This window comes from Gracilinanus agilis, chromosome 1 (assembly GCF_016433145.1).
Source record: "Gracilinanus agilis isolate LMUSP501 chromosome 1, AgileGrace, whole genome shotgun sequence".
NCBI classification, from domain to species: domain Eukaryota; kingdom Metazoa; phylum Chordata; class Mammalia; order Didelphimorphia; family Didelphidae; genus Gracilinanus; species Gracilinanus agilis.
In genome coordinates, this window is record NC_058130.1 from 656,352,199 (window position 1) to 656,379,464 (window position 27,266).

The following is a 27,266-nucleotide window of genomic DNA, read 5'->3' on the forward strand; positions in this document are numbered from 1 at the left end:
TCCCTTATTATTAAATTACTTATTGTGAATTTCCATTTTTGCATTAGTCCTTTTTGTTCTGTCTTTTACAATCCAAAGATTATTCTCCTCCCCAGAAAAATAAAGCTGAAGCAAATGATAGTTGAATGGTTCTGATTTCTCTTACCTACTTTAATTTTCTTGTCCAAACTAAGCAGCAGTCTTAGTCTATCCTTGATCTTCTTCATTTAGTCATTTTACAAATCCTTTTATTGTCCTTAGTATTTCTGGTAACCCTTAGTTCATTTTATGCTCATGTGTTCCAGATACTATTTTTATAAGATTATATTAAGCTTTCGTATTCATTTTCTGATACTTGCTTTTGTTTCCATTATCTGTACATGCCTTTAAAAAAATCTAATTCCGTTGGTGAGTTTCTTGTGCATATTCAAACTGGTCTCTCCACATTACTCCTCTTTTGTCCTTGTTTCTCTTCACTCTATCCTGACTTCTCCTGTAGTATTTTAGGCCCTGAGATCTCACTTCCTCATCCTTTGAATCTTGTACTCCAGAAAATGTAGTTTGCAAATCAAGCTTTGCCTGGTTTTCCTCTCCTTTTGTATCACAAACTCTAAGACAATGTTTATTTACTGTTGAGGTTCTCATTATTTACAACCCCAGTAAAGGTCTTCCCAGTTAATGACCAAATGATAAATAATAGACATTCATCTTATTGCTTTCGATATCTTATTAAAGATTGGTTGGTTCACTGGATTTAGTTAGGAAAACATGAGTCCAAATTTGTCCTCAGACACTAATTATGTGACAATGGTCATTTTTCTGTTTTTGCCTCAGTTTCCTTAACTATAAAGTGGATAGCCCTGCTTTTCTGGGTGGATGTGAGGATTAAATGAAATATTTGTAAAGTGTCTGGCACCTAGAAGGTGCTATACATTTATTCTTTTTCTTCTCCCTTCTTCTTCCTCTTCACTCCCAAGAATAGTTAAACACTAGAGGTTCAGAAGCTGAGCCCAGAGAGGAGTTATTCCTGACTCATTGCTTGAGTGACCCAAACCAGCAATGGATCAAGCAGGCAACAGAAACACTATGCTTTAGATGCAAGAAAAAGACCAGGAATTAGTTTGAAATTATTCTTGAGGACCAGCTCTCACATCTAAGAATTTAAAATAAGTTATAGGCACCCAAGGTGAAATGTTTGTAGTAGTATTTATATTTATATTGAGATATGATCTGGGATTTAGCCCCTCTCATCACCAATGAGACTTTAATTTTGCCCTCATGGTGTGAATGTGAAATTCCCTACCCCACTCATGATTACATCGGTATCAGTAGTTTTTCCTAATATAGTTATTTTGTCATCATATATCTTAATCTTTTCTAAAAATAATGAAGATAATTCTGTCTGAAGTATTTACTGTATCTAAATCATATAGGCATTTTTTTGTAAGCATAATTCTGGAAGAATTATTTAGAAAAATCACACAGCAGTCATATTTTCTGTCACCTCTCCTCCCTTTGCTCTGTTATGTAAAGTTGTAGTTCAAACATACCCATGTTATTTGGTTTTACTGGATTCCTGAGGAACTATAGAAATATCTGGATTCTTGAAGAACTATAATCAAATCTGAAAAGTTATTGTGTTTTTACTATAAGTTTTTGGATATATAAGGAGGCCACTCACAAGGCTTAGGGTCTCTTGGTCTTGATTGGAGTTTGGCTTTATTGTGAGACTGGCTCTCTCTCACTCACTCAATCTATTTCTTTTTGGCTTGGAGACTTTGTTTTATTTTGTGTTATCTTGGCTAATAAATTTTTACCGCTGAATTTTGCCCTGAATTATTATTATCTGTCTCAAACTTGACTTCTCCTTTCTTCTAAGTCTCTCCATTAATCAGGATTCTTATCTTCCTATTATACATCATAAGCAACCACATAGATACAATGGTCTTATAATCATACAGGGGTCACGTTTCTTTACATGTAGGCACTGTAGCAGGACTGTCCACAATTTACCTGAGGGTGTTATATTCCCTTAATATTTTGAGGTTTTTGTTGTTGGTTTTTTTTTTAATGGTGTTATCATGTTTTTACCTTTAAAAAATTTGCCCTTATCTTCTTTCCCTTCCTAGAAAACTATCCCTTTAATTAAGAATTTGAAGCTCTTTCCAGGAACAGAGAGTTTTACTATTCTTCACTGATATACTCTGCCACCTACCAAGGGCTCATCATTCCTATATTTTAACTGTAGTCCAGAAATACAAATCCTTTTATCAGATGCCATCTTCTTAACCAGCTGTTCATTTCCTGTCTGTTATGCCTTTTGGCAGCAGCACTGATGAAAAAGCTCCTATCTGCCCTTAAGGTCAGTTTCTTGTCCAGGATTTCATAATCCTTAGCATGGTTCCTAGATTCTTTCTGAGTATATTATTCCCTTTTTCTCCCACTCACTTCCCTATGAATGCCCAGAAGCTAGTAGTAGTCATCATTTTGACAAGTTTTGTGAGGTCTTTGATCATGTCCTGGATATAGGTCTGGGAGAGTATAGAACTTCTATTGTGAAAGCCATTGTCAGTTGGCTCTGCGGGGAGGCACTAACTACAAATACTCATTTCTTCCTCTGACTCTTACTGAATGAGATCTTTCTCTAGATGGCACTTATGAATCCGCATGATCATTCCTTGAAAGAAAAGCAGATGTCTCCTCGCAAGATTCAGCTCCCTTCTGCCCTCTAAAGAGAGAACATCATATATTATTTAACTATATGTATTCTGTGATCTTTTCTCCCATTCTTCTCTGTGTTCTCCTTTTTTTAATTCCTAACACTGGTCAGAATTTTCCTTAATCTCTTTAGATTCATCTTTATTTTCCTTTGGCAACCATTCTTTAATATTTAAAGGACCATTTAACTCTCACCGATAACCTGGAGATTCAAGAAGTAGTCAAGTCTGTACACTGACTTGATAGCAGCTTCTTTGCCATGGTAGGTCACAAAGAGTTAGTGGAAATGAAACAACTAAACAACAACTTGGTCATGGCAGAAAGATCAATTTGTATGTTCTAATCTTGTCACCCAGTAATTCTTTTTATTTTTAAATAACCCGTACCATCCACCTTAGAATCAATATTATGTATTTGTTCTAAGGCAGAAAAGCACTAAGGGCTAGGCTTACTGCTGAAGGGGGTTAAGTGACTTGCCCAGGGTCATACAGCTAGGCAGTGTCTGGGGGATTTGAACCTAGGACCTCTCCTCCCTAGGCCTGGATCTCAATCTACTGAGCTACCCAGCTGCCTCCTACCCAGTAATTCTTGCTTTCCATACTTGCTGGAAGTAAAGTTCTAAGTTCTGGCAAGTAGCTCTTGAGCTCTTGTGGTGACTTACAGTGGCAGCCTCCTCCTGGGCACAGCTGGGGACTTAACTATTGATTAACAACTCTCCTTAGTTGTCACTGCCTTCAACTCAGCTGCTAAAATATCTCCCAAATCTATGCCTTCCTCCTTAGTCTCCTGGTCTCCATGACAGGGCAGGTCCCCTCTAAAATTTATCTGATCTGTTATAAGATCCTCTTTATCCATACATCATCCTTCATTCTCTCTCTAAAGTCTTTCTTTTATACTGCTGCCAGAAGAGCTTTTCTTATACAAAGATATGATCATGTTATGCTCTGCTGACAAATCTTCAGGGACTCCTTCCTGCCCAAGTTCAAAATATCTTAGCTTAAGTTATTTCTTTGCTTGAAATACCTCTCTTTTCTGTTGACTTAAAAATAAAAAAACAGAAACAAAAAAACCTTTGCCTTCTAAGAATCATCACTAATTATTGGTTCCAAGGTAAAAGAGTGGTAAGGGCTAGATAATTGGGATAAAGTGACGTGCCCATGTTCACACAGCTAGAAGGTGTCTGAGGTCAGATTTGAACTAAGGACCTCTCATCTCTAGACCTGGCTGTCTATTCATTGAGCTAACTATTTTCTTTTTCTGGTACTTTCTACTAATTCTATAAACCTCCTTTTTTTGGGAATCAATCTAACCTTGATCTTCTTTGGTCAGTAATTGACATTCCCCTCTGGATTTATGTAGTATTTTGTCTGGTATATCTCTAGAACACATCATTTACTGTAATTTCTTATAGTTCATCAATTTTATTTTACTTTCTTATTCTTTAGTAGACTATAAGTTCACTGAGGAGAATAGAGGTTTCATATCTAACTTTTATATCTCCCCTGGCATCCAGCACTGTGCTTTGTACACAACAGATCGATCAATCAATCGACAAGCATTTATTATATCCCCAAGCAACTTACTTTTTAATGGCAGAAATGGCAGCATAGATATACTGTACAATAATGCAATATGTCCAGAATAAACACAAAGAAAAATACAAAGTACTTAAATTAAATATTTATCCTGAATAAATGTTCATTGCATGATATTTTGTGTAAAGGACATTGTAAAAATCATTCCTTTCAGCACCAGGGAAAGAAATTATTTCCTTAATTCTATTCATGTAAACTTTTGTGTATTTATAAATTATGAGACATTGTTAGAGATTTTGCTTTAACTGAAATTTACCTTTACATTCAGGTTGTCTTCCAGTCCAGCTTCCATTGGCTAAACATGTCCTTTCTTCTGAACCATGAAGAATATAACCAGTCTCACAAGAGAAGCGGACAACACTCTTGGTCCTAAAGTCACTCTCCTGTCTGGAACCATGACCAGGAATGCCTGGATCTCCACAGGAACCAGTCATATCACCTAGAATTAAACATAATTTTAGATTAGTAGGTTTTGATAAGATGAGCTGATCAGTTAAAATGATACCATTTACCTTCTACTTGGTCCACTTCTTATGTGAAGAAATAAGTTGAGGAGATACAATGACCTGTAGGGCTTCTATTTTTGTGAATTCTTATACATGTTAACAGAGTTGGAAAGTATTCAATTAGCAATGTTCATTTCAAGAGCATTAAAAGGTGCCTACTTTCAGAGGTTTGTGACAATCAAACTGGACAATTTATAGATAACTGACAGGAAAATTAGATCAAATGACAATAGTTCTATATACCACATGACTGGAAATTTTTTCATGGGTTTTCTTAGTTTCCAAATTACATGCTATTTTTTATTAGCCAAAAGAGCTAAGTTTTAAGAACTAGGAACTGACATTTTTATGGGACTTAAATCTTGCAAAGTGATTTACATATATTATCTTCCTTGAGCCTTATAACAACCCTGTGGAGTAGGTACTATAATAATTATCTTCATTTTACAAATGAGTAAATCGAGGCACAAATAAATGACTTGCCCATAGTCATACAGGCCATGAATGTCACTTGTTATACACTCCATAGCCAACACCCTATCTCCTGCTGATGTCTAGATATGTAACACATAGTCTAGAATTTTATTTCATAATTCATTTCTTCATTTTTCCTGAGAAAATATGACTGAAATTAACATACTTTATTTGCTAAGATAATTAATTTGCAAAAAACTGAACTTTAGGCATCCTATCTTAAGTTCTTAAAATAGAAATTGTCTACAATTAAGTCGTAATTCCTCTAAAATCCAGTGTTAAGAATTTATTTGATCCTTCATCCTCTTAACTCATTTAAACTTTTGCCCCTGGAGGCTCTTATCTGTCAGAAGTAGAGAGAAAGAAGTAGATCTATCAGTTTAGCTAAGCATAAAGAATAACTACTAATGACTTACCAAAGATCTTTAGTAGGTGAATTTTTTCTAATAGTACATAAATATATATAAAATGTGAATATATGTAGAGGCAGAATGATGGGTGTGTGGAAATGAATGGCAATTATGAGAACAAAGTGTGATGTAGTAGACAGCAAAAGTAATGTGGTCCTGCACTGTACTAAGGGAAGCATAATAACTAGGACCAAAGATGTGTTCCTTACTGTGCTTAAGTTCTAGGAATCAAATTTTGGGGAAAACACTAATAAGCTAAAGAATTCCAGAGGAAGGTAATCAAGATAGTAATAAATTAGGAGTTAATGCCAGGAGATATTTGCTTAATGGAACTGAAGAAATATAATTTGGATAAGAGTAGTCTTAGAGAGATTTGATAGATGTCTTCAGTTATTTGATAGCTATCAATGTGGAAAGAGGATTAAATTTATTTTCCTTGGCCCTAGAGAAAAAAACTAGGACCACTGGGTGGAAACTCTAAATATAGCACATGTTGGTCCCATATAAGGAAAAAACGAACAACTAGAGGTATCAAAAAGTGAAATACGTCTTAGTAGGAATTTGATTTCCCCTAATTTTAATCTTTAAATCTTAAAGCAAAAGCTAAATGATTTTTTGTCAAGTGTTTTTTTAGTGTTTTACTATGTAATAGGGGTATTTTTAGAGATGGGATTTAGTTGGGAGAAACTGAATTACTTTGGGCTTACTTACATTTTCCTTCTAAACTTATCTCTTCCTTATAACAACTAGGAATTCTTTTTTTCATTTATGAGTTGGCCTTTTATGGCCATGGAGCTCCCTTCCAACTCTGAAATTTTGTGCTATCTGTTAAATATCTATTTTTTGCCCTCTAAATCTTGTGGTTTGGAGGGGGAAGTCTTTTACTCATTAGTTGCTTATTTCTTGTGTGTGTTTTTTGTTTGGGGTGTGTGTGTGTGTGTGTGTGTGTGTGTGTGTGTGTGTGTGTGTGTAAGTGCAATGCATAAATATATGTATGTATAGTAGAGTGCTAGACTTAAAGTTAAGAAGACTTGATTTCAAATCTGGCCTCAGATGTTTATTATGTGATCATGGGCCTCTGTTTTCTCACCTGTAAAATGAGGATAATAATATGACTAACCTTTCAAAGTCATTGTAAGGTTAAATGAGAAAATATTTGAAAAAAAAAAAACTTGGGAAATCTTAAGTAATTATAAATATAACTTATATACACATACACTTGGCTGTATTTGGAATTTTTATATATACACATACTATACACACATAAATAGCCTTTTTTGTCTCAAAACTAGAATGCATTTATTTTTAGTTAGCTTGTTCATAAAATGAATGACAGCCACTTGTTATGACATGAAAACAAAAGAAGTCAGATATGCTCATATTTTTATAGTAAGTATACTGAAATTTCCTATAATATAATTACTACTTTTTAAATCTGCTACTATAGTAATCTCTCATTTACTCCTTCATTATCTCCAACTTTAAAATTATTAAAACTAATTTAAAAATGCAAGGAGAATTCATACTGTAAAAGTCAGTGGTTGGACCATGAAAGGCCATTATAGCAGAGTTGGTCAGTAATCAGAACATTAAGATTTATGGGATGAATCAGAAAAAGCTCTATTCTCTCGATTAATTTGAGGGGAAATGATAACTATTGGCCTTCCTGTAAAGATAAACCTATATCAGCACTTTTTTCCTTTCAAATCAGTATTTGTCCTCTGAGCCAAAACTTTACAAGGTACTTCTAGAAGCCTGAACTTTTGTAGTTTAAGTTATAGAAACACTTGAAAGGTTACCTAATATTTTCATCATTGAACCTTAGAATCGGATAATCTCAAGATGGAAAGGAGATTAATGGCTACAAGCCAAATTTATACCTAATCAAGAAAGAATTTTTCTTCTAACGTACCCTTAACCTAAATAATCAAGTCTCTATTTAAAGATCTAAGGCAGGGGTCGGCAACATATGGCTCTTTCTGCAGGAGCCATAAAGTCAATTTTTTTTTCAGGCGCTGTTACCAGAGCGCACACTGTGAGCACTGAACGGCTCTCACGAAATTATGTTTTAAAAATGTGGCGTTTATGGCTCTCATGGCCAAAAAGGTTGCCAACCCCTGATCTAAGGGAACCTACTGTTTCCCAAAGTATCCTACTGAACTTCTAGATAGACCATTATCAGGTAAAATACCCAACTTAGCTACTTCCAAAGATTGCCATAGGTTGAACATAACACACATATGTGTATATATGTTATACATATTTAATATATTCAGATATATTTATATATTCATAAATGTGTGCATGGGTGTATATATATGTATATATATATATGTATACATGAATGAAATACTTTGGAAACTGCTATATAAAATGTTATTTACAGCATTGTTCCATTCATTTATTTGGTTAATCGGTTAAAACTTAATGAGTCCACATTTGGTTTCAGATAGTTGTGTGACCTGTGGCAAGTTACTTAATCTCTATCAGCCTCAGTTTCCTTATTTGTATAACAGGAATAATAAATGCATCTATCTCTGAGGATCAAATTATATAAATTTTATAGCACTTTGCAAAGCTCAAGATGGCATATAAATGTTAGTTATTATTAAAAGACCAAGGGCGATGTTTTTGGACTAGTAGGACGCATCTCTAATATAGTAGGAGATATACAAATAAAGAAAAATTATATTTGAATAAGAGGTTTTATAATATGTAATTTTATAAATACATAAAGAACATTAAAATTCTCACCAATACAAATAAATACAATGACATCTACCTATGGATAAATATAAGATACACAGAAACAAATAAAAAAGAGATTCAAAATAAAGGCCTGTTTTTGGAACATGTTATCAGACTATGAAGAGTATTATAGAATGTATATATAAAGCTTTCCTTATTAAGCAATTGTTTTCTTGAACTTTTGTCATAAGTAATTAATTCACTTTTTAGTGGATACTTTCAAAAACACATTTGACAGTTATAAAGGATAAATACATACATGTGTGCATATATGCAAAATATGTACAATATTCCTCGTATATCTATGTACATGTATGTACTAATACTACATAATGATAAAGCTGGAGAAAAATAAAAGATGTGTACCATTCCATGGTAGCAAGGCACAGATAGAAGTAGTCTGTAAAGACTTCAAGGAGATGAAACAAGTTCAGTTTTGTAGGAGAAAAGTCAAGTTTTTATTAAACTCAAAAAAACATTCATTGAGAATTTATATTTGGAATCCTTAATTTTATTTAATATTCAGCTAAAATATCATATACACAAGGCTTTCCCAGTTCTCCAGTTGCTAGTACCTTCTCTCAAAAAGAATTACCTTGAATATGTTTATTTTGTATATTCTTATTTATGTACATTTTTTTCTCTTGGGATTAAATTTAACATCCTTGAAAGTAGGGATGTTTTCTTCGTGTTTCTAAATCTTTTGTGCCTAACAGTATCAGATTAGATATTTAATAAATATTTTTTGATAGATAGATTGATACTGAGAATACAGAATGCAAAAATCAAAAATTAGCTTCATTGATTCAGTTCTGATGAGAAATCCATGGGGCTGGGGGAAAATAAAAGAAAAAACAATAAAAACATATGTCTTACATAGTAATTTCCCTCTATTAAGATAAATAGAAAAGTTATTTTCCTGATAAGTAACAAAATGAAAACATAGAGTATAAGTGAAACATCTAAAGTTTTATTCAGTGGACAAACAAAACATACATTTGAAGATTTATAGTCCACTAAGAATTAAGTTGTAAAGTTGTAGTTTCCAAAAGTAAATATAAACTAAATTTGTTAGCTTCAGAAATCAAAAAAATAAGATTTACTCCTAAGGAAAGTTATTGCATTCTTTGCTAAGCTTCTAATGAAAATATGTGAAAGTCTGTTTTCCACATTCTAGGAGAGAGTAGTATAGTTCCTGTAAACTGGATTTCCAATATAACTCTGTATGTCAGACATTGTACAAGTCCAATCATGATAATAATCAGGTTAAATCATACTTCCTGAATACTAATATTATAAAGGAATGCCATTGAAAAGGTATAAAATTATTTACTTTTCTCAAATGGATTTTTATTTAATAGAAACAGGGTTTTTTTTCTGTTTTGTTTTTGTTTGCTTTTTGGTTATTTTATAAAAATAAAAATCAATACTTTAAACATGAATGTTTTTCTAATATAAGACTTGCCCCCTTTCAAAGAAGTACCTGAACAATGAGGCTGTGAACCACTCCAATGTCCATTTAATTGGCAGGTTCGTGCTGACTGGCCAAGAAGGGTCCGTTTTCCAGTACATGAATAATGAACAGTAGAACCAAATGTATACTTCTCTCCAGACAGGATTGCATTGGGAGGAACGCCTGGATGTCCACAGTCAATCACTACAATACATAATTATTGAAGATAAAGAAATATTTTAATTACCAACCAAATGACTAAAACAAAATATTTTAAAATTATGATGGAAGCATTATTGCATTTTAAATATCTAAAACAAGTTTCTATCTGATATCAAGGTATCACTTTTTCTTTATAAAGGGTATCCCAGTAGTTATTCTTTTAGTCCTCCACCCCCCACCAGCCACACACACACACACACACACACACACACACACACACACACACACTCTGTAGTGGAAACCAAAACATAGGAAGAAGCCATAACCAAGTATCTTAAAAATAGGGAAAGATGAGAATATATTTGCTTCCCCAGGTGTGCCTACACACTACTGTGATATATTTGTGGAGATCTGATATACCTTTAAATTGTGGAGGACATGAAGATTAATTCTAGAATGTGAAAGCAAGAGGCAAGATTGTGGGTGGGGAGAGTATGCTTCCTTTTCAAGTGCTAACATCAAAATGAGAAAACCTAACACATGGAAATTTATTGCATATCAATCTCAATAACCTCCATAAGCTTTAAAGACTAGCTGAAGAGAAAAGATGACTAGCTTTAAGGTAATCACTGGAAGAAAAGGGCATTAAAATTGTCAGGTTTTCTATTTTTTCACAACATATCAAAGTTGTGATCTTTATTTTGAATAATTTTAAAAAATTCTTTCCATATTAGAATCAATACTTAATATTGGTTCCAAAGTAGAAGAGTGAGTGATAAGAGCTAGCTAATTGGGGGTGTGTGGTTTGCTCAGGCTCACACAGCTAGGAAGTGTCTGAGGCCAAATTTGAACCCATGTATCCATGCCTAGCTTTCTATCCACTGTGCTATACCTAGTTTCCTCTTGAATACTTTAATAAATCTCACATTTAAAGCTGACTCAGTACTGAGCCACTGGCCAGACATTACCAATTTTACTCTCTCAACCCAGCTCGATTTATCTCCACTTCCATATATTTTGGTATTTAAAGAGTAAAAATATTATTAATTTACTTTTGTTAGAAAGTTACAATCAGATCACTAGTATTTAGATTGCAAGGACCTAGAATAAGAAAACAGATTCAATCTTTCTGGGAAAGAAAGCTGGTTTATAAAGGACCTTGACCTTGACCCAGCAACTGTATTATGTTGTTTGAGTTAAGACTTTCTGTTTTCCCACTGTGGATCTGGGCTGCAAAAGACAACACAATAAATCCTTATGTGTATAATTATATCTTTGAAAACTCATCCTTTGGTATAACTAACCCCAGTGTATTCCCTAAATAGAGGGCCAAACCTTGTAGAGGTTAGCTGTAGTTGAAGTTTATATAGAACTGAAGGATTTGATCCTGTGAAATGAAATGAAAATTGAGTAGAAATCTAGTAAAGATCAATTCATCTATAAATCCTCCCTGATTCTTTCTTGAGTCACAATCTACTAGTTAGCCTACCTCACCCAGTTTAAATAAATTCTTATAAATCTAGCCCCCTCCTATTCAACTCTCCCTCTATCTCTACCCTAGCATTGCCTTAGGATGTGGAGGTCATGTGATGCCTCATGTACTTTCAAATGAAAGAGATAAAAGGTGGAGAGGAAGGGAAGCAAGAAAAGAAAAATAGAGAGACCAGTAAGGCCAGTATCTGAATGTGTATTTGCATTCTAAACTTAAAATCTAGTCATACTATATCAGTGATGGCAAACCTATGGCACAGGTGCCAAAGATGGCTCACAGAGAACTCTCTGTGGGTATGAGGTCACCCACACACACACACACACACATACACACACACACACACTAGAAAGTCAGAGAGACTTGGGTGAAGCTGCTGCCTTCCACCCCTTCACCACACCTGATGACATTTTTTCACAATCCCCTCCCCTCTGCCCAGCAGCTCAATGGGAGTGCAGAGGGGGTAAGGTGGGCAGCTCACAGGTGGCAGAGCTAGAGGGGAGCGGGTTGCTCAGGCCACTCTCCTCCCTTTCCTTACACTCATTAAGGACATTCCTCATTTCACCCACCTCTCTACCCAGCAGCCCAATGGGAGCTCTTCCTCCCTCCACTGTGTGGGGTAAGTGGGGGGAGCAGGCATAGCACTCCATCTGTAAAAGGTTCATCATCACTGTACTATACCATGCAGCAACAGATGCTTTGGCTAAGGGAAGTCTAAGGGACTTATCTATTAATTGATAGTCAGATGGGTATAGTTAGAGTCATATGCTGTTTCATGATATAGGTTCTCTCCCAAATTAGATTGAAAGGACTTCTTTTAATGAAATGTTATTTGAAATTTAGAATATGTGGTTGTCAGGAGAAAAAATGGTAGCACTGTAATCATGAAGAATAATACTAACTCATGAAATAAAATTTAACAAGCCTCTTCAGATTTCAGACACATTATTAAGAAGCAATATTGAATGAGAAAGAACTCACTAAATTTGTATATAGCACATATTAAAAAACCAACTAATGATGTACCTTTCTTGTAAAAAGACATTTTAAAAGAAATTTTAAGGGAAAGAAGGAATAGGTACTGATAAAGCACCTACTTTGTGCCAGACAATGTACTAATCACTTTATAAATCTCTAATGTTATACTCACAACAACCTCATAAAGTAAGTGCTATTATGATCTCCATTGAACAGTTGAGGAAACAGAGGCAAAAATTAAGTGACTTTCCGAAACTTACACAGTTAGTAATAATCTGAGATCACAGTTGAACTCAGGTCTTCCTGATTCCAGGCCCAGTAGTCTATTCACTTCATATTACTTGATTAAAAAAAAAAGTCTACTTCATCACTTAGCTGTCATTTTATATGATGTCAACATAAAATACTTGAACGTTCACTCCAAAAATCATTGCATTTCACCAGCTAGTGGTTACCTTATCTGGTTCTAAAACAAACTTTGATTTTTTAAGACAAAAGTAATTCAAATAATTTTTCAATCTGCCAAAACAGCCGATAAACAACTGGTTTACAGATCGGTCACATTGAATCAAGCTGACANCCAAAACAGTCGATAAACAACTGGTTTACAGATCGGTCACATTGAATCAAGCTGACACATCTTGAAATTTGTTTCAACTTTCTCAATTTTATCAAAAGGCTTACATATCTTGAATCTTTAAATGTGTTTACACAGTGAAGTCACATCTAACGAAAACAACAAAATCATACCCATCATTTGTCATAAGGTTTCAGCTTTCTTAACTAATTTCATTTACACACCCTTCCCAGCCTCTAGTAGCTGAGCCAAAGTACTACTAGGTATTTTCAATCTTACTTTGCCATTTCCCAACTTCTTGAATTTGCATATGCTGCCTCCTCATGTCAACTATTATCATTTTTATCTTTCTTTATGGTTCTTTTTAGGTGCCAGCTCCAAATGTAAGACAACATCCCAGTCAAATCAATTCAAATGCAGGATGTATGGGCAGTGAATTTATTCACAGAACCATTCTATTATTTCCCTAGCTGATAAAGTTTGCTATTTCTAATTTTCCTATATCATACTGCAGGATCTTTCTTTAGCCTCATCATACTCTATCTTGTATATATCAATATATACATTATAGCAATCTATTAGCTTATAGGCTACATGAGGGCAGAGACTATGCCATTTTTCATCTTTATCTCTAGAAACTCAACAAAGAACCTAGCTTCTATGAGGTGCTCTATAAGGATTTAAAAAAATAAGTTAAATTTTTGCTATTATATAAAATTGAATATCAATTAATATCTTTATAAATTATCATTAATAAAACATAAATGTATTTTTCTGCATATCTAGATCTATGCTCTCATTGTATAAGAAACTTTTATCATGGAAACTTATGGACACAGTGCAGGAGTTCTTTAGTAATTTATTGTCTCAAATTGCATACTGAGGGTTGTACCATTGGTCAAACAGCAAGTAGGAACACAGGTCTTTCCAATTGCAAATAATAACTGCTATTCACACTTTAAATGTGTGTATGTGTGTATGTATGTGTAGGAAGGATGTGTGTATGGGGTTAGTGTTAGTCTAAATAGGCCAGTTTCAACCTTTTAACCTCCTGAGAATTCTGGAGCTCTCAGAAATGTGAAAATAAAAGCCAAAGCCAATTAAAACAAAGGTTTTAGGACTGTAGAGAGAAACAAGAAGAAAATTAGTGTCTCAAAATCAAAAGAAAAGAGGACAGAATTATTTGTTTCAGATTTTAAAACTGCTGGGAAAAAAATTAGATAAATGAAAATTTTCACAGAAGTTGAAAACTAGCAGGCTCTTAGAACTGTTCTTAGTGAGATAAATCTAGAAGGCAAATGTACTAATCAAACACATTGCTTCCACTGCATTTTTAAAGAAAATACGCATTATCTACTTACTGATACACTCCGGAAGTGGTTTATCCCAATGTCCATTTGGTTGACATATCAAAACGGAGGATCCAAATAAAAAATATCCAGGATTGCAGTCATAGAATACCACAGTTCCATAAGTGAAATTCCCATGTTCTATTTTGCTTTCTCTTTTAGAATTAGCTGGAATTCCGGGATCTGAACAGTTGACCACTAAGAGGAAAATACATAGTTTAGAACAATGTGTAAAATGTAATAAATATTCATAATGTTTTCAATGGCTTCTGGGAAGCAACCTAAAAAGCCACATGTGTGTGTACAAACAGATATAGTCTCAATGGGCATTATCATCTATTTATGTTGTACATAGCTTCTTTGAATAGATGTATTTGCATGTTGTTTCCCTCATTAAATTGTAAGCTCCTTGGGGACAGAAATCTCTTTTGCCTGTTTTTATATCCCCAGGGCTTAACACAGTGCTTGGAGAAGAGGAGGTACTTAATAAGTTTTTATTGAATGAATGACTACCAAGACAGAAATGCAATTCCTAGAGTCTTAGAGGAGAACTGTCTTGAGCACTAAGACATTAATGCTCCCCAGAGCACACAGTGATTATGTGATATAGACTAGATTCGAGAGGTCTTCATTACTGGTGATCTCTCTATTCATTAATCTACTATATAATGATGTCTTTCATATGTAGAAACAAATTCTGAAATAAATATTGACATCATGATTCCATGAAAAATAAGGGAAATCTCTATTAGCATTGTATGGTTCACTATAGGTACATATAGGTTTTTTAAAAATATAAAGAACACTGATAATTATCCAGATAATTTTTGAAATTTTATTTCTGATATTATATTTCATATATACATGTGTAGGTATGCATGTTCATATGTTTATATATGTGTATATATAAGATAAGCATAACAAATGTAGGTTTTCTCATACTTTATCAAAATAACTTCTTAGAATTTCTACATTTTAATATACAGATACAGGCTAAGTACAATGTAATAAAGTTAAATAGATATGGAAGTGGCACTGACTGTTTCTCTTCCCTCCCTTCCCTCCCCTCCCCGCCTTAAATTAAGCAATAAGAATAAAAAGCAAATCATTGCTGGAAAGAAAAAATCACTCTGAGAATTATTTTTAATAGCTAATATAGTTACTAAAATGAGCATTGAAGTATTGAAGCAGTTAACATAATGAGCATTTTCTATTAGTTTACCAAAATTAGCTGAATTTTAATGACTATGTACTCATAAAACAAGTTATTATTAGTCATGCTTTCCTCTTTAAAGTTTTTTTTAGAATTGGTAACAGTTGTTTAATAGGGATTGGCACATTCCTCAGTCAAAAGGCTTACCTTTACATACTGGTGGTGGATGACTCCATTGTCTGTTTGCCTGACATTGGGCTTTTGTTGGGCCTTGCATAATGTATCCAATATTGCATGAGAACGTTACAACGTCATTGAAATTGAATCCATTTCCGCTTGTTCTTCCATAAATTGGACTGCCAGGGTGACCACAGCTAACAGCTGAGAGCATTTAGAAGAACAAAACAACCACAAAAAGCCCCAAAGAGAGTATTGTTTGGTTATTAGTTACGCACTATTAAATATCCCAAAGACAATTCTAAATAAAAGTGCTTATTTCTTTTCTTTTTTGGTCTGGACGGATGATTTCAATGATACAGAAAGCTCTTAGGTGAGGAAACATGCTCTAACAATATAGACCCATAAAGTGTCTACAGCTTAGAGTCTTTAAGTAATGCCTGAGGCACTAAAAAGTAAAACTGTTCTCCAGGTCTGAGTATATACCATTCTGACATTTAGATTAAGGCTCTCATCAATATAGAATCAACCTATCTTTACTACTCTTTATCTTCTACTATTTCTATGTAATGTGGTAGCATGGGGAAAATGCCAGACCTAGAATTAGGAAGGCATAGGTTCAATTCCCGTCTTTGACTCTAGCTGTCTGACTTTGAGAGTCACTTAATTACGTCCATAAAAATATGATACACAAAATTTTTCAAAGAAATTGTTTTAGAGATGAAGAAACTCAAAGACATTTAAGGGAAATTTTAAGATTTATGCTTCTATCTACAAAAGTTATGTTTTTACCTTTCCTAAGAAGATAATGATCAATATAAGAATAGAATCCCCATGTTGTCCTTTGCCATGCTTACTTACGCACACAGGATGGCAGCTGACCAGACCAATTGTGATCCTGTTGGCATATTCGTACAGAAGAGCCAATCAGTCGAAAGCCAGGATTACACTGATATACAACTGTGTCTCTGTACCCATAATTTTCTCCAATGACTTGTCCATTGACAATGAGCTCTGGAATTCCACAATGACCCGCTAAAATAGTGTAGACATAAATTTAAAGAAAAAAAAATTAGTTGCCATGTTGAGACCTTTTTTATGGCTTAATTTCCTTTTCCTGAAATGTTTGTTGTTGTTGTTGTTGTTGTTTAAAACCTTTACCTTCTGTCTATGAAGTCAATACAGTGTATTGGCTCCATGGCAGAAGAGTGGAAAGGGTAGGCAATGGGGATCAAGTGACTTGCCCAGGGTCACACAGCTGGGAATTGTGTGAGGCCAGATTTGAACCTAGGATCTCCTAACTCTAGGCCTGGCTCTCAATCCACTGAGCTCCCAGCTGCCCCCCCGAAATGTTTTTTTAAAAGCACTTTGATGACAAAGAATACTTCATTTCTCTGTTTGTATCATTAGTATCAAATACCTATACTTGTAAAGTAGTAGGTGCAAAATAGAGCCTTATTAAATGGAATCTATAATTATTCAACAATTTTCAATGGAATACACTATCTTTTTAATATTTTCTGTATAAAAACACTGGATGGCTTACAATTGACTTTACTATATTACATTTGGTAATAGAGAAATATTACATTTTGATAATAGAGAAATAATCAGAAAGGTATCTTACTATGAGAAATACCTAATAACAATAATATGGAATAGAGATACAGAGCAAAGCTTGACACAAAGCAAAATTGATTTTTTTTTCCACAAAAGGCAGGAAATATTATGCTCAGGTTCAGAAAATAAATGGAATGTATAAGCAATATAAAAAATAGCATTTATTTATAGACCTTGGGCATTATTGCCTGCCTTCTGTAGGAAGGGAAATCAATTTTGCTTTGATGGTGGAAAAGATGCTCTGGAAGTGGCAATGGGGAACAAGGAGCATTCTAACACTCTTATTTCAAATAGAAGTTTAGAGGGCATGAGTGAAAATCTAAAAAATCCCAAAAAGGGAGGTGAAGAAAGCACGGTTATCAAGAGAGAGCTAAATCTCAGCAAATTCCAGAATAGGAGAGAGATGTATGAAAGGAAAAGAGTTAAGATGAAAGGAAGGATGTTAACTGTTGAACAGATATTCCAGGAAGTTCTCCTGAAAGGGTATGCATAATTTATTATCCACTCCAAACTTTTTAGTGACTCATAAACACACCCTCAGAGCATTCTTCTTCCTTGTTTAATGAGTTCAGTGACTGGCTTATTCTTACCCTCCAATTTCTGCCTTCATACTAGAGGATTATATATATTGAGGGTATCTCAAATACCCTAACTTCATTCTACTTCATTCTACTCAATTCACAATTCCAGTTCCTGTCATCTAAACAGAGAGACAACTGTAACTTTTATTTTGCTATGCCCTACAAGTGTTTTTCCTGATTCAAGAACTCTGAAATTATATTTTATGGTAACAATCTTTAATCTTTCTATCTTTCTCTAAGCCTCGATACTTAACCTCCATTCTTTTTTGTCAACATGGCTTTCAATTTCTCTAATCCTTAGTTCTATCTCAGGGTATCATCCCAGTACTGAATGTACTGTTTCCTTCCCTATATGAAATCTTTGATGAATCACTATCTCTTTTATAAAAATCCATTAATCCCTTTTCTATTGTTGATAAACCTTGTATATTGGGAATAAGTATATTAGGTCAATTTGAGTAATTCTACTTTCTTTTAAGGCTTTATTCTGTACACAAGTAATTGCTCTGTAAGCATTGATTGATGATATTAACTTTGATTGCAAGTTTCCTTTCATCAAACTTAGGCTACAGATCACCAGTCAGCATTTCAATATAACTTGTAAATGTTTAGCAAGAACCACAAAAATCTATCAGTTGTCTGAGCTGACAGTCTGCTTCCAAGTGGCAATGAAAATGGGTATCTACATTCCCTACACTTTGAGATTTAAGTATCCAGTGTGTGCTGGAGGACAGTTTCAACTGGAAGAAATGTGCAGGAATGGGACTTCAGAGGGAGACATGCAGCCTTTGTGGGATGAGAGAACCTCATCATGAGCACTGATAAAATATATGCTTACCAGTACCTTTAGGAACCGGGTTAGTGTTTTGTTTTTAAAGTAATAGATTAGTATTGTTGAAAAAGTCAATAAAGTTAGACTGCATGTATTGATTAGTATAAATCTTATTAGTGAATAAGCAATTATAATTATTAATAAAATTAAAATGAATAAAAACAAGATCTGAACTTGAACTTATCTGGAAATTGAACCCCTTTATGATCAGTCAGTTAAACAAACATTTGTTAAGAACTTGTTATTATAGCTTACTCTCTCTGTGTCCCTTCTCACCATGGAATATCTCTCCACAAGTCCCACTTCGTCCTTCCACTTCTCCTATCAGTGAGTTCCTCCCAGAGCCTGCCTTTATGGAGGGGCCCATACTGGTCTGCTCCCAGCCCTGGTTTTCTTTAGACTTCAAAACTATACCTAGAGCTGGACACCTTCATGCCTTATCCTTGCCTCTGCTTCAAATTCATTTTATATATTTTCTTTCCTGATTAGAATATAGACTCCTGGGGAGCAGCTGGGTGGCTCAGTGGATTGAAAGCCATTTCTACAGACAGGAGGTCCTAGGTTCAAATTTGGCGTCAGACACTTCCTAGCTGTGTGACTCTGGGCAAGTCACTTAACCCTCATTGCTTAGCCCTTACCACTCTTCTGCCTCAGAACCAATGCATAGTTTTGTTTCTAAGAGAGAAGGTAAGGGTTTAAAAAAAAGACTATAGACTCCTTAAAGTCAGGCACTGTCTTTCTTTTTGCTTTTATTTGTACACCCTGGACTTAATAACACAGTGAATTGATCCTCATATAGCCTAGACTCTTAACCACCAAGGTCATCCTTTTCTGAATATTCTTCAGTTTATCAATGTCCTTCTGAATTTGTGATATCTGGATTTTGTTTTGTTACTAAGGAAATTAGTATGTTACAAATCTTAAAATGCACTGTATAAATACAAGTTATTATTTTTGAAGACATGGTCTGCTCCATTCTCACTAGGTTACTCATAGTTTCCCTAAATATCTACAGGCCTTGTTTTTCTCTTTTCCTTGGCTTCTCTTCTCTGTACTTGAAATATCCTCTTCCTATGTCAAAATCCTGCAAGTACCAGCTCAAATATCATCCAATTCCTTGAAGCCTTCCTTGGATTTTTACCAGATTGTCATAGTTCCTTTGAACTCTCATAGACCTTTGCTTTTCTACTATAATATATAGCTATTTATGTATTTGTTGCATCAGTTCCTAAATATTTAGCTCCCTGAGACAAGAGTCTGTCTGTTACTTTTGCATTACTCTATACACTTAAATCTAATCTTTGTGGTTAAAGGTACTCAATTTAAAAGTGTTGAAATTAGAGATGACCAGAAAGCTAGAGAATCCTTCTGAAAGAAGTTATAGATTGGCTGTGACTAGAGTTCTTCAAGCAAAGGCTGGATAATTATGCTTATGTAAAGGTGAATTCTTGATCAGGTTGTGTGATATTAGAGAAGTACTGAGGTTTCCTCTGCCCCCCCCCCACCTCCATGGGTTAAAAATAATGGAAGCTATTTATGGTCTCTGAGAGGCCCCTGAAAAAAGGCCCAAAAGATGGTTACCTACTCCTATAGTTACCTATGTTTATAAGTTACTTCGTAATTTTTTTTAAAAAAGCATTGTTTTTAAAAAATTCATTATGTACATTTGAGTGCTTAACAAGAATTTTAAATATCTCTCTCTCTCTCTCTCTCTCACACACACACACACACACACACACACACACACACACTCTCTCTCTCTCTCTCTCTCTCTCTCTTTAGAGGTCTGTCTATGTGGATATGTTTATAAACATCCACGTATGTTCATGTACATACATGTCATATTGATCACATTTAGATAATGTGGAATTTGAAAATTTAAAAATAGCTTAATCATTTGAATTCTCTTAGAGTAAAAAAAAATTCTTAATTTAAAAATAGAGCACTGGACCTAGACTCAGGAAGACCAGAGTTCAAATTTGGCCTCAGATATTTATTAGCTGTGTGACCTGACCAAATACCTTAATCTCTGTTTGCCTTAATCCATTAGAGAAGGAAATGACAAATCACAACAATATGCTTACTAAAAATAAAAGTCATAAACAGTATGGTACACAAGTTAATGAAGAGTCAGACACAACTGAATAATAACAACAACAAAGCTACTAATATCTCTCCCTGCAAGGTTATCTTTTCTTGTACACACATGTGTGTGTTGTTTCCCTACAATGAAATGTAAGCTCCTTGAAGGTAGGAGTTTTTTTATTTCTAACTTTCTACACTCAGCACAGTTCTTGGAACACAGCAAGCATTTAACAGATACTGACAAATTTACTGACTGTCAGAACAATGTGGGTCGCTGCTATTGAAGGCCATTGTGCAACTGTTAAAGCCCATAACAAGAAACCAACTAAGTGTGTGCTCCACTTATTAGACAATCCTCTTGATTCAGTAATACATACTGAGAAAGCTTTACATCCTGTTTCTTCTACATTATTATTTATTCCTTCTGAAAACTTTCTACAATTTTTTACATGCTTTGCCTAATAAAACTTTTTTATGGAATTCTTAAGTATACTTATTAGCAAATAGGCCTCAGAGAAAGAAGAGTTTCACATAAAGGCTTCTGGCTATACCCTTTTAACTTTGGAATAAAGATTGGATAATATGTGAATATTTTCAAGCTTATCATTAAGCATTTTCTATCTTCCTGAAGGCAAAAATGTGTTTTAAAAATACTGAAGTATAGAGATTGTGCCATTAATTTTTTTTTTGCCAAGTAATAAACCAAAGTAGCAAATATTTAGAGCTAAATTAGAAACATTTAACAGTGCTGTTTTCTTTGTAGTATTTTTATTAGGTTTATTAAGAGAAACATGAAAACTCTTTCCTACATAGACAATTAGAAATTACTGCAGATAATGTCATTAGTATCTAATATCTACATGTATTGTCATATCTTTAAACCCTTTTCTTGGAGAAAAATGAACCATAAATCATAAGAAACTTTTAATATTGAAAGAATTAGTGAAGTATATTTGAAAGGAAGATGAAGCATAAATAATGGCATTCTTTTAATACCAGTAAAATAGTACAATAAGTAGATATATATCTTCACCATTACTACTAAGGAGTCTTCATAATATATTTTTTAAAAAACCCTAAAATGAAGAAAAACTCTATGTACCAAAATTCTATTTGATACATAGGATTATAAACATTTAGATCTATGGGGCAGCTGGGAGGATCAGTGGCATAAAAGTCAGACTTAGAGACAGGAGGTCCTGGGTTCAAAACTGGGCTCAAACACCCTGGGCAAGTCACTTAACCCCCATTGTTTAGTGCTTACCACTTTCCTGCCTTGGAATCAATACCAAGATGGAAGGTAAGGACTTAAAAAAAGTTTTGATGTAAATATAGTTAAATATAAATACATTTTCTGCTATACTTCTATTTTGATGTCTCCTTTTAAGCATGTTGTTTAACCTGGGTTCTTGCAGATGATGCTAGTCAATAAACTTAGAGAGAGATCCTACTAAGCTAGAAAGGTGTCCAGCAAAAGGTCTATAATGGACTATATCTCTCTTGCTCCAATACTAGCTTACCTATATTGGAGAAACTCATAATAATTACAGTAAGATGCTGATTTTTTTTTCTCTAGCAACATGATGATTCTAACTAATGTATAGAGAGGTTATAGTTTACATTGATAAAAGGCATGCTCACACCTAAGAAACTATAGATCACTTACGAAGAAAAGTAACTAATAATAATAGGAAATTAAAACTAAATATTTTTAGAAATCAAGAAGGTTTTTTTTGTTGTTTTTTTTTCCCCAAGAAAGATACTGAATTATAGAACTCTCTTCTCATTCACTTATACTCATGCCATCAATATGACTTCTATTTTTACTTCAAAATCTAAAAACAAATCCAAATTATATCATAAAGTTACAAAATCTGGAGTAACAAAACACAAAACTTAACATGAAATAAAGTTAAAATACTGGAGAAATAATGTATTCACTGAACATTTAGTTAATAATCAATTGAAATGTATTTTGAATGAGCTGAAAATGATTGTTAGTCCAATCATATATAGACATTATTCCATTTTTCAATAATTTTTCCACACAATTCTATTCACCATTCCTGAATGAGAATATTAGTCTACTTAAGACTATAGGATATAGTCTTAGCAATCAGTCACATTCTTCAATTTATAGATAAAGAAACTGAAGTTAATGCAATACTTCTCATAAAGACTGTTAGTCAATTAACTTCAACTTTAATAGCTTTTTTATTGTTTGCTATTTGCTACATACAATGTATCTTAAAAGTCTTGCTGGAGTTTGAAACAGCTGTTTTAAGACCTTTGGGACACCCTGTATTTCCTTATTTTGTAATAATAATAGGAAAATGAGTCTTCCTGATTTCAGGCCTGGCACTCTATTCACTATACCACCTAGAACTAATGTACCTTCTATAAAAACAAGGAACGTTATTCACCCAGTCTCTGCTTGAAGACCTCTGGTAAGATGCTATATACCTTCTCTTAATATAATTCATTCTAATTTTTTGACAGACAGAGCTAAAATCCATCTCTTGACATTTTCAAGTCAGACTGTATTTCTGCCTTCTGGAGCCCAAATGAAGTCTAATCCATCTTCTACTGTATTGTGATTCAAATACTTGAAGATAGTTGTATTCCTAAATCTTCTCTTCTCCAGACTAAATATTCCTCATCCCTATTTTTAGTATATAGCATATATAGATACATATATGTATCCATGTATATATATGCACATATATATATCATATGATATAAAAATCTATCTAATTTCAAGCCACCCCCGACATCTTGGTTACATTGTCAATTTAATAATTTTTTGTTCAGTCATTCATCTGTGTTACCAATTCCTCATGACCCTGTGGGACCACAGCATGCCAATATGTTCCATGGAGTTTTCTGGGTAAAGAAACTGAAATGCTTTGCCATTTTCTTCTCCACTGGATTAAAGCAAACAAAAATTACTTGCCCAGGGTCACACAGCTAGTAAGTGTATGAGGTCAAATTTGAACTCAGGTCTTCCTATGAGGCCTCAGACACTAGATAGTGACCCTGGGCAAGTCACTTAATTTCTGTTATCCAGGGTCGCATATCTAGTGTCAGAGGCCTCACTTGAGCTTAGGTTTTCCTGACTCCAGGCTTGATAATAAGCTAAACAGTACCCTTGCAAATGTATATAGCCACCACCATTGGACTACTTTCCCAAACTTCTACTTGGATTGAAGACTGAAGATTGCTAAGCACATTCCCTAGAACTGAGTGACTTCTTTTCTTTTCAAGGGTCCAGGGCTAACCTAGGGAAGCTGGGGGTAGTTGTGGTTTTCCAGTGCTGCTATTCATGCTAATCATTTTCATCACTAATTATCAGTCATTTAGTTTTTAGTTTATGAGGGATATTTGTTGAAATGATATAATTAAAATAACTGGTACAAAATATTTCCACAAAATCAGAGATGAATTCTCGCACAAGGGCCTACAGAGTCCAATGAAAAGTGTGTTCAAGCTTGAAGAAAACATTTGTCAGAGTAACTCCTGGCTCCTAACCGAAAAGAAGATATCTTAGGGCTCCCTTCCTGAAGTCCCCATGAGGTTCCCTTGTAGTATACATTTCCAGAGGCTGCCTCTCTTGGCTGTGTCTAGCTTATTCTATGCTCCTGATGTAGACACTGTTATTAGGCACTGCTTTTCCAGGGTCATTGCAGAGAATTCAAATATTTGAACCATTTGACAGTCACAGTATGACATTTCCTTTGGTCTCAACACTTCCCCCAGCCCACTCTCTACTGTTGCGTTCTGGTACAGGCACAAGAAATGTGCCACCTCCAGCTCACCAAACTTGATGTCTGATGTGGTTTTTGGGTTGCTTCTAGCCTCCTTTTCTGATCCACCTCTTTCCACAGGTGCTAAACACTTCAAACTGATCTCAATACATTGGATCATCTGATTTAAACCAATGACTCAAAGCATTTTACTCTGTATCTAACTTCTTAACTGAATGTCTAAAAAGAAATGTCTAGGAATCTTTTACATCTAGTTCAAATATTTTATTTATTCACTTATTGATTCTATAATCCATTCAATCAAGTATCAAGGAATGTCGTTAGTCGCAATAATTGTGGTAGGGTGTGAAACATTACTCTTACACTGAGATTTTGCATTCTAAACTGAACACAATGTATTTATTAGATATTGCCTGATCAAAGTAGAAAATATGGGTATTTTCATCTTCTTGATCTGGATACTATGAATCAATCAATATTTTACTTTTATTTTATTTTTCAAGCATCTGTCCCAATGCTAGAAGCTAGTATATGTTAAGGTAGGTGATAGGAGTAAGACAGACAGAACAGTGCCTGCTCTCAAAAAGATTATGTCTTAACAAGTGTTATAAATGCACATAAGGAAGTATTTATATCAAATATATAACTATTATATGTATTTATACTATTTTCCCAATTTTATACTAAAATACAGTTTAATCCCTCCCCCTTTTTTTTGAGGAGGAGGAGGAGGAGGAAAGAGCTAGAGTGTACACATGAGGAAAGATTACAAGTATTCCTTCAACATTGTGACTTTTTCCACTGCACTTCCAATATATTCAGAGCCTGCATAAGAAAATAAATGGAAATTTGGAGAAGAGTTCTGTGTTAGCTGAAAACAGAAGGCCAGTAGATGACAAAGAAAAAGTTTGGAAACTATATAATCTATAACAGAATTCTTATCCTAAATTTTATAATAAGCCACCATAAACACCCAATAAGAGATAATAAAAAAAAATTAGACTTCTCTGGTATGAAAGGAAGGCCAAAAAATTTTTATGAGGATTTTCTAGATCATGGGACCACCATGTTCCTAAGCCCACACCTGAATCAAATTATGAAGAAAATAAGGGATTCTAAGAAGTTGAGATGAAGTGAAGTACATTCTAGGACTAGGAGTTAGACAATACAAAAAATATTCAGAGGAGGAAAAAGAATGACATATAAAGAATGAAAAGAAACTCAGTTTGGCTGGACTCTAGATCAAGGGAGCAAGTAATATGTAAAAATGGTAGTTTGGAACCAATTTGTGAATTTAAAAACTAAATAGAAAATCTTAAATTTGATCCCAGAGTGAATTAGTGTTATAGTTATGTATTAGTATTATCATCAATAATATGGATAGATTGCACTTCAGGAAAAATAACGGTTCTATTTTTGAGGAAGATTGTCAGAGAGGACAGAGAGGTGAAGGGTAGTATTACAGCAGTCCATTATACCTCTATGAAAGCATTCTAGGATAGTATTAGCTATTTTTCCCTCACTGCTATGTCACACTGTTTTATATAAAGCAGTACAATAAGACCTCTAGTATTTTCCACAAAAAATGCTGTCTAGTCATTCCTCTTCTTTCATTTTATTTATGAAGCTGACATTTTGAACCAAGTGTAGGATTTTATATTTATCCTTATTATATTTCATTTGAATAGCTTTAGCCTATCATACTAACCTATCAGAATCTGACTGAAACCTAACTCTTACACCAAGTGTCAGCAAGTTTTTAGCTTGATACACATTTTTTTTTCCTTCTTCTAAATTAATTGAGGCAGCTAAATGGTACAGTTGACAGAACATTGGGCCTGGAGTCAGGAAGACTTGAATTCATATGCAGCCTCAGATACTAATTAGGCAACTGAACCTCTGCTTGCTTCAGTTTCATCAGCTGTAAAATGGGGATAAATAACACTTACCTTGCAAGGATGTTATAAATATCAAATAAGACTATTTATGTAGCATTTAGAACAGTTCCTGGACATTGATAGCTACTATATAAATGCTTAAATTATATGTATATGATATAAGGCATATAAATATAAATTCTCCTATTCCCTTCCCCTAATTACTAAAAATATTAAACCAAAGGGTCACTAGAAACTTTTCTCCAAATTAACTCTTAATGTATTCTTGATTAGTACTCAATGAATATTCTTTATATACAGCCATATGAGTCTCTAAATCTAATTGAATGATAATATATTACTTCTCCATCTTGTCTACAAGGCTGCCTTAGAGGATTTTATTAAATATCATACCCAAATAGTTTATAGCAGTGATGGGCAAACTTTTTAAAGAGGGGGCCAAAGAAAAGGAAATGGTCATCTGTCAGTCTATTTCTAAGGCAACACTTTCGAAGTTTCATTGTATTGTAATCTACTCACTGTGTTCGTCAAATTGGGAATAATGTTGCACAGTCAGATAGAACATTTCAGGGGGCCACATCTGGCTGTAGTTTGCCCATCACTGGTTTATAGAGTGCTATTATACTATATTATAAAACATAATGACTGCAACTTTGCTGTTATTTTTAAGAGAAGCTTTAAAAAAATCATCATTCTTATTTCACAGTTTGGTAAGAAA

The 27,266-nt window shown here is 34.1% G+C and overlaps 1 protein-coding gene across 1 annotated transcript in view; it reads right to left on the reverse strand.

The window, feature by feature from the left end:
• Positions 1 to 27,266, reverse strand: part of CSMD3 (CUB and Sushi multiple domains 3) — a 1,590,968-nt gene that overhangs the window by 88,752 nt on the left and 1,474,950 nt on the right. The window contains exons 53-57 of the mRNA XM_044684131.1: positions 16,630 to 16,803; positions 15,799 to 15,972; positions 14,451 to 14,636; positions 9,914 to 10,087; positions 4,549 to 4,731 (exon numbers count right to left, since the gene is read on the reverse strand). Of these exons, the coding sequence (XP_044540066.1) occupies positions 4,549 to 4,731; positions 9,914 to 10,087; positions 14,451 to 14,636; positions 15,799 to 15,972; positions 16,630 to 16,803 (891 nt within the window). The remainder of the gene's footprint in view (positions 1 to 4,548; positions 4,732 to 9,913; positions 10,088 to 14,450; positions 14,637 to 15,798; positions 15,973 to 16,629; positions 16,804 to 27,266) is intronic.